The sequence below is a fragment of the Canis lupus genome, chromosome 4, assembly GCF_011100685.1.
Source record: "Canis lupus familiaris isolate Mischka breed German Shepherd chromosome 4, alternate assembly UU_Cfam_GSD_1.0, whole genome shotgun sequence".
NCBI classification, from domain to species: Eukaryota; Metazoa; Chordata; class Mammalia; order Carnivora; family Canidae; genus Canis; species Canis lupus.
In genome coordinates, this window is record NC_049225.1 from 20,871,841 (window position 1) to 20,887,420 (window position 15,580).

The 15,580-nt window shown below is 38.0% G+C and overlaps 1 protein-coding gene across 1 annotated transcript in view; it reads left to right on the plus strand.

Annotated features, from left to right (window-relative positions):
- The window catches only part of KIFBP (kinesin family binding protein), a 38,978-nt gene that overhangs the window by 12,885 nt on the left and 10,513 nt on the right, over positions 1 to 15,580 (plus strand). Inside the window, exons 3-5 of the mRNA XM_038534156.1 lie at positions 6,667 to 6,746; positions 7,063 to 7,246; positions 9,965 to 10,049. Coding sequence (XP_038390084.1) covers positions 6,667 to 6,746; positions 7,063 to 7,246; positions 9,965 to 10,049 — 349 coding nt within the window. The remainder of the gene's footprint in view (positions 1 to 6,666; positions 6,747 to 7,062; positions 7,247 to 9,964; positions 10,050 to 15,580) is intronic.

The following is a 15,580-nucleotide window of genomic DNA, read 5'->3' on the forward strand; positions in this document are numbered from 1 at the left end:
TGTTATTGTAGGCAAAATATCTCATTTTAACTTGAATTTCTTTGATTTTTTTTAAGTGTTTATATTCCATTTTTATTTTTTCTTTTGAAAGTGTTTACTTCATGCCTTTTTATGTGTATTACTCGTTTGTGTTTTCTGGCTGATTTGTTTGCTCATTATGTTAAATCTTTATTTTAAATTGAGATATAATTGACATATAACATTAGTATAGGATATACAACATAATGATTCAATATATGTATATATTGTAAAATGTTCAACACCAGTCTAGTTAATATCTGTTACCACATACATTTACAGTTTTTTTTCTTGTGGTGAGAACTTGTAAGATCTGTTCTCTTAGCAAAATTCAAATATACAATACAGTATTATTAACCGTAGGCACCATACTGTACCAGTACATTCCCAGGATTTATTTGTGTTATAACTGGAAGTTTTTGCCTCTTGATCACCTTCACCCTTTTCTCTGCTACCTCCACCCTGGAAACAACCAGTCTATTCTCCATCTAGGAACTCTTTTTTCTTGTGTGTGTTTTTTTTTTTTAATATTTTATTTATTTATTCATGAGAGACACAGAGAGAGAGGCAGAGGGAGAAACAGACCCCATGCAAGGAGCCCGACGTGGGACTTGATCCCGGGTCTCCAGGATCACATCCTGGACTGAAGGCGGCGCCAAACCACTGAGCCACTGGGGCTGCCCTTGTGTATGTTTTTTTGTTTTGTTTTTAAGATTGTACATATAAGTGAGATCATATGCTATTTGTCTTTCTCTGACTTATTTCATTTACCATAATGTCCTTAAAGTGCATCCATATTGCAAGTGGAAGGATTTCCTCCTTTTTTTTATAGCTAAATAATTTCCATTTTATTTTATTTTTAAAAAAGATTTTATTTGTTTATTCATGAGAGAGAGAGAGAGAGAGAGAGGCAGAGGCAGAGACACAGGCAGAGGGAGAAGCAGGCTCCATGCAAGGAGCCTGATGTGGGACTCGATCCCAGGACTCCAGGATCATGCTCTGGGCCGAAGGTGGGCCCCAAATCGCTGAGCCACCTAGGGATCCCCTACACACCACATTTTTTTTTTTTTTTTTTTTTTTACACACCACATTTTAAAATCCATTTATCTTACGTTGTTTCCATGTCTTGGCTGTTGTAAAAAGTGCTACAGTGAGCTTGGGGGTGCTTATGTCTTTTTGAATTAGTATTTTCATTTCCTTTGGATAATTATCCAGAAGTGGAATTGCTGGATCATATGATAGTTCTATTTTAAATTTTTTGGGAACCCTCCATACTGTTTTCCATAGAGGCTGCCTAGTTTACACTTCTGTCAACAGTGCTTACGTGTTCCCTTTCCTCTAGATCTTTGCCAGCGCTTGTTATTTCTTGTATTTTTTAATAATAGCCATTCTGACAGCTGGGTTCTGATTTGCATTTCCCTTATGGTTAGTGACGTTGAGCATCTTTTCATGTGTTTATTGGCCATCTATATGTCGTCTTCTGAACAATGTCTATATAGATCTCTGCCCATTTTCTAATTAGATTGTTTGGGGTTTTTTGCTATTGAGTTGCATGAGTTTTTTTTTTTTTTCTTCTTTTTTTTTTTAAAAGATTTTATTTATTTATTCATGAGAGACACAGGCAGAGGATCAGGCCCTGGGCCGAAGGCGGCGCTAAATCCCTGAGCCACCCGGGCTTGTCCCCGCATAAGTTCTTTATATATTTTGGATATTAACCCCTTCTCAAATACATGATTTGCAGAAATTTTCTCCCATTTGGCAAGTTGCCTTTTTATTTTGTTGTTGGTTTCCTTTACTTGTGTAGAAGTTTTTTAGTTTTATTCCCACTTGTTGGTATTTTACTTATTTAACAAACATTTAAACACTTATTTACAGTACCTACAGGCACTATTATAAATGATTTACATATTATCCATTTAATTCTCATGACAATTTATAAGGTAGATTCTTTTATTATTTCTATTATATAGATGAGGAAAAAGAAGCACACTAGATTATGACTTGCCCAAGGCCTCACAATAATAAGTGGTGAAGCTAGGATTTCAACTCACATGATCTGATTCCAGAACCCATACTTTTTTTTTTTTAAAGATTTTATTTATTTATTTATGAGAATACACAGAGACGACAGAGAGAGAGAGAGGCAGAGACACAGGCAGAGGGAGAAGCAGGCTCCATGCAGGGAGCCCGACGCAGGACTCGATCCCGGGTCTCCAGGATCACACCCTGGGCTGAAGGTGACGCTAAACCGCTGAGCCACCAGGGGCTGCCCCAGAACCCATACTTTGAACCACTATACTCTTGTCTCACTTAGTAGTTAGACTTAGTCTAAAGCACAAATGTGAGGTGCTCCTTTAAGAACTGTGTAGTATAGAGAGGACTTTGATATCTATACCAAAATGATGATAATAGATAAGAGGAATGTGCTGTGAGCAGAATGCAGATGGCAGATGGAACATTCCTATTTGTTTTGTCAGTTTAATTCACTAGACATTTATTGTTTTTACTATGTGCCAGATACTGTGCAAAATGCTAGGGAATCAAATAGAAATAAAGTATGGTCCCTACCCCTAAAAAGCTGCCCCTGGAGGATAAAGATTGGAGCAAATCAGCATGTTAATTTAACCCCCAAGGAATTTTATTTTTAAGATTTTATGTATTTATTTGAGGTAGAGAACACAATCCAGGGCAGGGGGCAAGAAGGGGTGGTAGGTACAGAGGGAGAGGGAGAAGCAGACTCCCTGCTGAGCAGGAAGCCTGCTACCAGGCTTGATCCTAGGACTCAGGATCATGACCTGAGCTGAAGGCAGATGCTTTTTTTTTTTTTTTTTTTTTTAATGATTTTATTTATTTATTTGACAGAGAGAGCACAAGTAGGCAGAGCAGCAGGGAGAGGGAGAGGGAGAAGCAGGCTGAGCAGAGAGCCCAACACAGGGCTCCGAACCCACAACCTTGGGATCATAACCTGAGCTGAAGGCAGACACTTACCCAGCTGAGTCATGCAGGCTCTCCCTCCCCAAGGAATTTTAGAATGTACATTTTAAAAGTCTTCTAGTAGGATGCCTGGGTGGTTCAGCAGTTGAGCGTCTGCCTTCAGCTCAGGGCATGATCCTGGGATCTGAGATCGAGTTCCACATCTGGCTCCTTGCAGAGAGCCTGCTTCTCCCTCTACCTGTGTCTCTGCCTCTCTCTCTCTGTGTCTCTCATGAATAAATAAATAAAATCTTTAAAAATAAATAAATAATAAAAGTCTTCTACCTTGTTTTTTTTTTTTTTTTTTTTTTTTCTATTCATGAGACACAGGTAGAGGCAGAAGCAGGCTCCACGCAGGGAACCCGATGTGGGACTCGATGTGGGACTCGATCCTGTGACTCCAGGATCATACCCTGGGCCGAAGGCAGGCGCTAAACCGCTGAGCTACCCAGGGATCCCCTACCTTAGTATTTTAACTTTCTTCCTAATGTACTAAGAGGAGCAGAACACCACAAAGCCAAATGGAAATGTTTCTCTCTGTTCTGAACAGAAGATTCACAACAGCCATGTTTAGGTTTCAAAAAGGAAGGAAAACTTTATTATTATTATAGAAACCTAATGGAAACAGAAGAGGAAAGGAATCTACACATAGATGAAGGTAATAGTAGGCAATAAATGAGAATAAGGCAAAGGTACATCATGTTGGGTTCTTACAACATCAATCCTCATTAACTGGAGAAGCCCTGTGAAAGCAGTCAGGTTGGAGTCCTGACCCAAGAGGCCTGGGCGGAGCATCCTCTCCTTAGGTGAGACTTCCAACTGACCATCCCCATACAGGCCATATTTATAGGGCAAATGATGAGGTTTGAAGTTAAACGTTTGTTTGCCTACGTGCAGTTTGGAACAAGCTACATTTCTTTGTTATCTTGTTTTTGTATTTTCAAGGAGCCTGGGCTATATGTGTCTGCCTCCCCTCTCGGATTCCATTCCGGGAGGTCAGCCCAGTCTGGAGCAGGAGGGGAAGTGAGATGAGATGTGTAGCTCTTGATGTCCAGAACAGAAGGGCCAGTTCTGACCTGAAGGCCAGATTGTGTATTTCAAACAACCAGGTTCCCGAGGTCATTCACACAACATGAGTCTCACAAACAGCATTTCTTAGCCTGCCTGTGTCTATGCGGGTCCTTGTAGTCAGTTGTGTGGGACAAATTACAGAAACATCTATCTGTATAAAACACCTCTTTTCATGATTTCAGGCTCACGCTCTTATACATGAAGTTGTTCATTTCAATTGTGAAGATATAGGCTGCCTGGGTGGCTCAGTCAGTTAAGCATCTGACTCCTGATTTCAGCTCAGCTCATGATCTCAGGGTTGTGAGTTGGGCTCTGCGCTTGGCATGGAGCCTGCTTGAAATTCTCTCCTGCTTTCCTCTGCCCTCCCCCCTCAAAATAGATACCATAGATACCATACATCTATATTTCATTAAAAATTAGTATTAATATGGAAACATAAAACATACATTGAACAGTACTCAGTTATACCAGTGTTTGAGTTCAGAGAACAGAGTGGTTTGATGGGGTTATCTATGACATGTGGTAGCTGTAACAATGAAGTATGTATAGAAAATAATATATTGACTAATTCCCTTCATTAAAAGGGTAATAAGCAAGGGTGCATGAGTGGCTCAGTCGATTAAGCATCTGCCTTTGCTAAGGTTATGATATCTGGGTCCTGGGATTGATCCCTGTGTCGGACTCCCTGCTCAGTGGGGAGCCTACTTCTCTCTCCTCCCCACTAATGCTCTGTCGCTATCTCTGTCAGTCTTAAATAAATAAATAAAATCTTTTAAAAAAGTAAGCATTTTTTTTTTTTTAGAGTAAGCATATAAACAGCCTTCAAAATTATTGCCATCTTGGAGGAATTAACTTATCTCTTATGTCTGCCTTGGCCCTTGCTTCCTGTCTTAGTCATTTCTACTTTCTGTGAATTCTAGGAACCCTAATTGTGATACTTCTAGTATTTATATCCAGAATGTAAGATCATATTTTTAAAAATGGAAGGCACTTTTGCTCCTTGCAGTTTAGTGAATTCACTTTAAAGCAAGGCTGGTCTTGCAGATGGGTCTATCCTCATAGAAGTAGAATGAGGCAGAAGTTAAGTTGTGCTCCTTTGGAGGGCTTAAGTTGGTATTATAAATGATTACACGTATTAACACATTGAATCCTCTAGCAATCCTATGAGGTAATTTTATCAATGAGAAAACAGAAGTACAGAGAGATTGGGTGACTTGGCCAAGGCAGTAAGCAATAGAATTACTGATTTTATTGCCCCTGTATTAAAAGAGGGTAATCTATATACTTTTGTCATTCCCTTAAGGAAAAAAATATTAAAGCAAATATTTAAAACTTTGATATGATTTTCGGTAGCGGTCAGTTTAGAACAATATTACTCTAAGGATGAATATATCTTTTTTTTTTTTTTTTTTTTTTTTTTTTTAATTCATGAGAGACACACAGAGAGAGAGAGGCAGAGACATAGGCAGAGGGAGAAGCAGGCTCCATGCAGGGAATCTGATGTGGGACTCGATTCTGGGATTCCAGGATCACGCCTTGAGCCAAAGGCAGATGCTCAACTGCTGAGCCACCCAGGCATCCCTGAATATATCTTTTTTATTTGTCATAATTATGTAGGGTTTTTTTTTTTTAAGATGTTATTTTCAAGTAATCCCTACACCCAACATGGGGTTCAAATTCACACACACCCCCACCCCATCAGGAGTCATGTGGTCTACCAACTGAACCAGCCAGGTGCTCCACTTATGTAGGTTTTTATATTGTTCCAATTTTAGTATGTGTGCTGCCGAAGCGAGCACTTATGTAGGTTTTTATTTTTTATTTTATTTATTTTATTTTTAAAGATTTTATTTATTTATTCATGAGAGACACAGACAGAGAGGCAGAGACATAGGCAGAGGGGGAAGCAGACTCCACGCAGGGAGCCCGATGTGGGACCCGATCCCAGGACTCCAGGATCACGCCCTGGGCCAAAGGCAGGTGTTAAACCGCTGAGCCACCCAAGGATCCCTTATGTAGGTTTTTAAAAGATTTTTTTTTTTACCAGACAAAATTAAGGCTAAAGGAGTTATACATCTCTAAGGCAAATTGGTAGATCTTTTTATTTATTTATTTATAAAGATTTATTTATTTATTTATTTATTTATTTATTTATTTATTTATTTATTTATTTATTCATTCATGAGAATACACAGAGGAGAGAGAGGGGCAGAGACACAGGCAGAGGGAGAAGCAGGCTCCATGAAGGAAGCCCAACGTGGGACTTGATCCCAGGTCTCCAGGATCACACCCTGGGCCAAAGGCGACACTAAACCACTGAGCCACCCGGGGTTCCCTGGTAGATCTTTTTAAATGTATTTGAGGTTCACCTCCAACAGCAGTTAAAATTTTGTCAAGTGTGAGCTTCTAGGCAATCTCCTTTTATTTGTTTGATTCTTTAAAATTTTATGGTTAAGAAAATTCCTTCTTGGGTAACATGAAAATGAAATAGTGAAAAATGGAGTATACTAGGCTTTAAAAATTTGATTTCTCCAGTTTCTCCAGAGGAGGGCGCTTGGTGTTTACAATTTAAAATTTTAGAGTTTTGTTTTTCTTTAATTGTAGATTGGGAGTCCTCCTCTTGATCCTACTGAGCATTTTCTTCCTGAAGAAGAGAAACTTGCTGAACAGGAGAGATCAAAAAGGTGAGTAGGTACAGAATCAGCTCTCACAGGTAATTCCATATAGTATAGATATGATGATTGTTACAAAAAGCACAGTATTTTCTCTTTTGAGACACTCTAAGGCTATAGAATGTGGATTCTGACATAGATTTAAAAACCTCCATTTACCACTTACTAGATATGTGACTCTGTTCAAATCTGAGGCTCCATTTTCCTTATCTGTCAGATAGATACAATAGCCATACCCAACTCAAAAGAGTTGGGATGAGGACCAACCTGTATGAAAGTTCCTTATAAATTGTAAACCATTGTGCAAATATTCACTTTTTCTTCATAGATTTGAGAAGGTTTATACTCATAACCTCTATTACCTGGCTCAAGTCTACCAGCATATGGAAATGTTTGAGAAGGCTGCTCATTATTGTCACAGTACCCTAAAACGCCAGCTTGAACACAATGCCTACCATCCTATAGAGTGGGCTATTAATGCTGCCACCTTGTCACAATTTTACATCAATAAGGTAAGCTTCTCAAATAGTTGTCTAACAAAGTTACTGCTAGTGTATATAAAAATAGAATCAGTAGTACCTTGAAAATGTCATCCTTTAAAAACAGGTAGCTTGTATTTTATGATGTAAATTGGACAGAAAAATGCAACCCAGTTTGTCAGTATACTAGACTTTTATAGCTTTTTTTTGCATTAATCTTTTTGAATTGTAAGATGCTGAGTTTTATCATTGTCTTACATGCTGCTAGCCCCTAAAATTACAAGTTAGTTACCTAAGACCAATTCTTTTTTGCTGTAGGACACTATTAGTTCATTTGAGATGTTACCTTAAACTACAGATTTTTTCTTTAGAGATACAGTTTTATCTTTATGCAGCGGTAATCTGGTAACTATGAGGATTTGTCCGAGGAAGTTGACTGTTAAATGTGGGCTTCGATAAAAGCATGTGATGCATTTCAGTTATTCTTTAGAATTAACTCCTCTATAGTAATTTTTCTCTGTGGGAAATGTCTGTTCAATTCCAGAGTTGTAGCTCTTTATGATATACGTCTTCTGGAGGATTACATAGGAACAAACTTGAGCTTCTCAGTTGTTTATCAGAATTATTCAGAGTCTGTGCTTGCTTCTGCAGCACATATACAGAATTATTCGGAATCATGTTGGTATAGTTTTAATTGATCTGTTTATTCCTTTAGTCTCTAAGTTTTAATGCTAAAACCCTTGTTAGCCACCTTTCCCAGCCAAATTTTCTATTAATCCTCAATAAGATACTCAGCAATAGAAATTACTTTTATTTGTATTTCTAATTCACTCTGAAATTTTGGTAATTTTTTACTTATCAGGTTTCCTTAAATCTCTCTGGTTACCTGCTGCCATATCCTTACTGGGCCTTTATCCTTTCTAAGCTTTCTGTTAGTGCTGGTTCTGTAAATGCGCCCTATGTTTAAAGTATTGTCCCACAGAATTTCATTCAGAAAAGCTATTAGCAGGCGAGAAAGGGCTGTGGTGACTGCAGCATCGCTTCTAGGACTTTGGTCTAAGATCAAGCGTGTAAGTAACGCTGTTGCGTATATTGGAGCATTTGGTTAAATCTAACTCATGAATCCATTTCATCGTGATCATCATCAGAAGTGTTATCTGGTGCCTCTGCTTGTGGCACCTTTTTCTATAGCTTCCAGAGGCCCCTTATTTGTTTTGTTTAGCAACTTTAAAGCTATGTATTCATTGAGATTTTAATTAACACTTGAAACTCCATCAATATTAATAGTAATAAGATATCTAGATATTAATTTAAAGTGTAATAAAAAATTTAAAGTTGTTAAGCATTGCTTATGTGGAGCATGCGGTGATTTTCATTAGTACCTCCCCCACCCTGTGCTTTTTTTTTTTAAGCCAAAATGTTCTATACGTTTTTGTTACAACTAGCTGAGTTCTATTGCAAACAGAGATTTGAACCATTTTTCTTAAAACGATGCAATTGTCATTTATATCATTCTCATCTTCATCTGGTTCCAGTGATGAGGTTTTGCTATTTTATGTGTCCCTACCTGGCAGGTGCTAAAAGTCCCACATTTACCAGCCACCTCAAGGGCACATGGCACTCACTGTTCTAGCAGTGGTTGCTTGCAGGGAACCAATGTGAACAAAGCTAAAGTGATAACGATGGGTAAGGGATTGCAGAGGGACAATTAAAGCTTCTTTACGTAAACTGTAACATTCCTTGGGTTTCTGAGGTTTAACACCAACAGTTTGATCTGTAGATATTGCTGGGCTAATACTGTACATGGTACCCCAGCTATTCTAAAGGTGGCTTCTGAATTTGCTGTAATGGAGAGATACACTTAGTGCTGAGCTTATACAGTCATAGCCAACCATGAAAAATCTTAGCAAAATGAGGTATTATTAATAAGAATTAGACATTTAATTAATGAGGGTGGCTTCCAACTAAAAGTTGGACTTTAACTTTGTATTTCTGCTGGGTTGGTCCTGTGATTTACATGATAGATGCAAAGTGTTTATGTTAGCAAGGGGATCTTCTCCAAGTGTTTGACAACTTTACCATGCCCAGATTTGAGTTAGGAAGCCTTCAAGTGTGTTGGTAAAGCAATTCCATATAGTTCATCTGTGGAAATCTGTTGACTTCAGAACTTCAGGGAAATCTATTGACTTCAGGGTGGGAGCCTTCATTCATTCATTATACATAAATCTCTCAAAATTCTAGAAGAGGGGAATATCTTCATATCCATATTTACCCTTTTTACCTTTGAGGTAGGATATATAGAGAGATCTCTAAACTTCAGAAAATCCAATCTTCGAGTCCTCTGACAGGGTGTAAGTTGCCTACATATTTATCATGCATGGCATTTTGGCTCTATGAACTGAACCTACAGAGCCATCTGAAGCATTCTCAGTTTAGGATGATAGCCATTCTGGTATTATACTTACTGATAGCTTGAGGAGAGCTAACTTTTGGTTCAGTCAGCAGTTGTCTCTCAGCCAGTTTGGATTATTATTAAGAGTTTGGGGGCTTTATTATTTTAATCTTTGAGGTAGCTTTTTAACCAGAGAATACATGTCCTATTCCTTCTTAATGTTTAGCAACCATACAGGGTTTCCTTAGTGGGTTTTACCTAATTTTATAGCTTTTCTCATAGTAGAAGGCTTTATGTAAGTCTAATTGCAAATAAGGCTAGGTGATAATTGCACTTACTCTCGTTTATTTCCTCAACAGCTATGTTTTATGGAGGCCAGGCACTGTTTATCTGCTGCTAATGTCATTTTTGGTCAAACTGGAAAGGTCTCAACAACAGAAGACAGTAAGTCCACATGTGCATGTCTTATTGCACAGCTTTTAAAAAACATTTTGAAATCATTTTAAATTTTAGAGAATTCAAGAACATAACAAAGAACTACCATAGCCCTTCTTAATTCAACTTTTAATAGTTGCCTTATTTGCAGTCACTCTTTTTTTTTTTTTTTTTTGGAAACCAGCTCATGTTTAATTTTGACATTTTAAAATTGGACAAATGTTCTCACATCTGCCCCCAACCCCACCACCCCCAGCAGTCACATTTTATTGTCCATCAGAACCATTTGAGAAAAGATTGCATACATTAGACTCCTTTACCCCTTTTTTTTTACTCTTTTTTTAAAAATTTTTATTTATTTATTTATGATAGTCACAGAGAGAGGAGAAAGAGAGAGAGAGAGAGAGGCAGAGACATAGGCAGAAGGAGAAGCAGGCTCCATGCACCGGGAGCCCGACGTGGGATTCGATCCCGGGTCTCCAGGATCACGCCCTGGGCCAAAGGCAGGAGCTAAACCGCTGCGCCACCCAGGGATCCCTCCTTTACCCCTTTAATAATTTAGTGTATATTTCCTAAGAATATTTTGTTACATAATCATAGGAAAGGAGATGTAACATTGATATAATTCTCTTTTCTATAATACATATTTGTTTCATTAATTATCCCTGTAATGTCCTTTCTAGTATTAGAGTATCCATTTCACGATTTCATACTGCATTTAATTGTCACATCTCTTTATTGTCCTTTTTTTTTTTCTTTCTTTATTGTCCTTTAATCTGGAACAGTTCCTCAGCCATTCTTTCTCTTTCATCACATAGACATTTTTGAAAAATATAAGCCAGTATTACATTAGATTTCCATCAATTGGTGTTTGATATTTCCTTAAGCTAAGAATCTGATTACACATTTTTGGTTGGAATATTGCATAAGTGATGTGCAAATGTCTGATTTTTTAATTATAGTGTTTTACTTGGTTTTAAAAATCACAGTTAACACGTATATTTGAGAAAATCAAAACCACAGTGAGATATCATCTCATACTTGTGAGAATGGCTTTTATGAAAAAGACAAATAACAAGTGTTGATGTGAAGAAAAGGGAACCCTCATGTATTATTGGTGAGAATGTAAATTGGTGTAGCCCCTGTGGAAAACAGTATGGAAAAAAAAAGAAAAAAGAAAACAGTATGGAGATTCCTCAAATTAAAAATAGAAATAACATATAGTTCAGTGTTTCCACTTCTGGGTATTTACCCAGAGAAAAAGAAAACACTAACTCAAAAAGGTATATGCACCCCCACGTTTGTTGCAGTATTCTTTACAGTCACCAAGATATAACAACAACTTTAAGTGTCCGTTAATAGATGAGTGAATAAAGAAAGTATGGTGTATATCTACACAATAGATTGTTATTCAGAAGGCAGCCCAGGTGGCTCAGCGGTTTAGTGCCTGCCTTTCACCCAGGGTGTGATCCTGGAGACCCGAGATCAAGTCCCACATCGGGTTTCCTGCATGGAGCCTGCTTTTCCCTCTGCCTGTGTCTCTGCCTCTCTCTGTGTGTCTCTCATGAATAAATAAATAAAATCTTTAAAAAAAAAAAAAAAAAAAAGATGGTTATTCAGAAAAAAAAAAAATCTTTTTTAGTGGAAGATATAAACTTCAGATTATAAATTGTCATGGGATGTAATGTTAGCATGGTGACTATAGTTAATACTATATAGCGTATTTAAAAGTTGCTAAGAGGGGGGAATCCCTGGGTGGCTCTGCAGTTTGGCGCCGGCCTTTGGCCCAGGGTGTGATCTCGGGGTCCCAGGATTGAGTCCTGTGTCAGGCTCCCGGCATGGAGCCTGCTTCTCCCTCTGCCTGTGTCTCTGCCTCTCTCTCCTCTCTCTATGACTATCATGAATAAATAATAATTTAAAAAATCTTAAATAAAAGTTGCTAAGAGGGTATATCTTTAAAGTCTCATTACAAGAAAAATTGGACTGTGGGGTCATAAATATTAACTATATACTTAATGTGATAATCACTTTGCAATATATACAAACATCGAATCATTATGTTGTGCATATGAAATTAATATATGGTTGATCCTGAATAATGTGGGGGAGGGGATTAAGGGTTCCTATACCCTGTGTAGTTAAAAATCTGCGTATAAATTTTGGCTCTCCAAAACTTAATTACTAAGAGTTTACTGTGGACCAGCTGCCTTACCATAAGAACATGTATTTTGTGTGTTATATGTATTAATACTCTATTCTTAGAATGAAATAAGCCAGATAAAAGAAATGTTAAGAAAATCATAAGGAAGAGAAAATACATTTATAGTGTTATACTGTAAAAAATTGAGCTATAAGTGAACCTGTACAGTTCAAACCTGTGTTGTTCAGGGTCAGCTGTAATGTCATGTGTCAATTGTAACTCAATTTTAAAAAAAGATTGGTACTTTTTATTATTATAAAATCAATAATATACCTGCATAGGGCCCCTGAGCACATTTTACTAACTTATCAACCCAGTAACTTTTGCTTCCAAACCTTAAGGAAGTCAAGTACCCAGACCCACCAGCTATTTCTGAAAAAGAAAGAAAAAGGACTTCATATCTAAGTGCAAGTTCCAAAATACAGTCAGTCCTCATTATATGTGGAGTCCATATTTGCAGATTCACCTATTGCTAAAATTTACTTAAAACCCCAAACTCAGTACTCGAGGCACTTCTGTGGTCATTTGTGCAGAATAGGAAAGAAGTTGAGTTTCCTGAGGTGCACGTTCCCAGCTGATGTCAAACAAGACAACACTCTGCTCCTTGTTTCAGCTCTCCTATAGTAAATAAGTGTCCTTTTTGTTGTTTATTTAGCACCCCATTCTTCACATTTTTGTGGGTTTTTGTTGGCAATCTCATTGTTTAAAATGGCCCCTAACTGTAGTGCTGAAGCACTGTCCAGTGTTCCTAGCACATGAAGGCTCTGATGTCCCTAACAGAGAAGTTATAGTGTTAGATAAACTCCATTCAGGCACAAGTTATAGAGCTGTTTGTTGATCAGTGTTAGTAAGTGTTCAGTGTTAATAAGTGATAATAAGTTAATAAGTGTTCAGTGTTAATAAGCCAACAATATATATTACATAAGGGATCTTTAAACAGAAACGCAAAATGAAGTTATATATATTCATCAGTTAATGAAAATGTGACCAGAAGCTCATGGAAATCTAATTCTGTATTTTCCTGAGGAGTAATGTTTCAGCCTTTGAATAATTCAGTGTTCATGATGACTTTATGGAACATAACTACCACGAATAATGAGAATCGACTGTACATTGTCTCCTTAGTTTTACTTTTGGAGATAAAAACCACTTTTGGGGGGGTGCCTTTTTGGGTGGCTCAGTTGGTTAAGCAACTGACTCTTGATTTGGGCTGAGGTCATGATCATAGGGTCATGGAATTGAGCGCCATGTTGGGCCCCCCATTCAATGAGGAGTCTGCTTGAGATTCTCTCCCTCTTGCACTCTGCCACTCCCCCCATTCTGTGTCTCTTTCTCTCTCCCTCTCTCAAATAAATAAATCTTAAAAAAATAATAAACCTTTTTCTGCTGAAACAAATATTCATCTAAAGGAGTTAATCCAACTCACCAATGACTTGAAGTGCCATGCTTCTATGTTATTTGGAAGTCTAGCAACTTGATTTTCTCCCTGTAGAGCTGGACCCTGTGACTGTTGTGCTTGGTGTTGGTGGCACATCCATGCTGATGGGAAAAGGTAGACTACGGAGGAGAGTTTACACGGATTAGTAGTAATACTACATTAAATCTAATATGGTGATGGAAAATGTTAATTTGCATTACAAAGGATTTTTTAAAAAGATTTTATTTATTTATTCATGAGAAACACAGAGAGAGAAGCAGAGACATAGGCAGAGAGAGACACAGGCTCCATGCAGGGAGCCTGATGCAGGACTCGATCCTGGGATTCTGGGATCATGCCCTAAGCCAAAGGCAGACGCTCAACTGCTAAGCCAGCCAGGCATCCCTAAAGGATTTTTTTTTTAATAGTGGAAACAAAAATAATTTAAATGATGAAATTTATTTATTCATTTATTTGTTTAGATTTTAATTTTATTTCTTTTTTAAGTATATTCCACACCCATTTTGCAGTCCAGTGTGGGGCTTGAACTCACAGCCCAAAATTAAGACCCGAGCTGAGATCAGGAGCCAGATGCTTAACAGATGGAGCCACACAGGTGCCCCAAATCAGGAAAAATATTAAAATAAATTTTTCCTTGCAAAAAAGAATGCCCTCCACAGATGTAACATAGTAAATATTTTGGTAAAACTGGACATAGGACCTGCAGTACAAAATGAAATGGCCCTTCATTAAACTATATCCATCATTCTGAATGTTATTTTAGGGGAAGCTTTGCACTTAGAGACCACCTTTTAATTCATGAGAACTCCCATTTCAATTTGAATTTCACTAAATTGGAATTTTTGACAAATTGGTTAATAGTTGTGCTTTCACCTTGTTTGACACTATTTCTTTTCTTTTTTGAAAGACAGAGACTGTGTGCACATGCACAAACTTAGGGGAGAAGCAGCAGGGGAGAGAGAATCTTTTAAGATTTTATTTCAGAGAGAGTGAGGGAAGGAGAGTGAGAGTGGGTGCACACGCGTGAGAGGGAGAGAGAGAGAAGAGAATCTTTAGCAGGCTCCATGCTCAGCCACAGGGCTTGATCTCATGACCCTGAGATTATGACCTAAGCTGAAATCAAGAGTTGGTCGCTTAACCAGCTGAGCCACCCAGGCACCCCAACACTATATCTTAACAGACACCATGGCATGAGTAAGGTGATAAAAGTAAATGATTATTTTTTTATTACTTTTTTTTAAAAGATTTTATTTATTTATTCATGAGAGGCACAGAGAGAGAGAGAGCCAGAGACACAGGCAGAGGGAGAAACAGGCTCCCCATAGGGAGCCCAATGCAGGACTCGATCCTAGGACCCTGGGATCACGCCTTGAGCCAAAGGCAAATGCTCAACCACTGAGCCACTCAGGTGTCCCAAAAGTAAATGTTTAAACAATCAAGTTGAAACTGCTTTCAACTAACTCCTAAGGTCCACGTATAGATATGAATTAGAGAATTCATATCTTAAACTAGGTACTTTAAACCTTGTTCACACAGGTTTTTAGACTGGATTTTATTAATACAGTTTGATTAATAATGGTGTTGAGCATCCACATATCAAATCCTGTCCTAAGTCTTTGTGTAATTAAATCCTCATAGCTACACTATCAGACTGTTACTATTATTATCTATACCTGACAGACGGGGACACTGAAGCTCAGAGTGGTTCAACAACTTGCCCAGTGTCACACAGATAGTAGGGGACAGGGCTGGCATTCAAACCCAAGCATGATGGTTCTGTACCTGTAACTTATAACTCCATACTCTACTGCTTAAGCTCAACAACTGATCTAACCCTTCCCTACCCCACCTCCTGACCTCCCCTGGTAGGGGATTCAGCAATCTTAGAGGCTTAGAAATAAG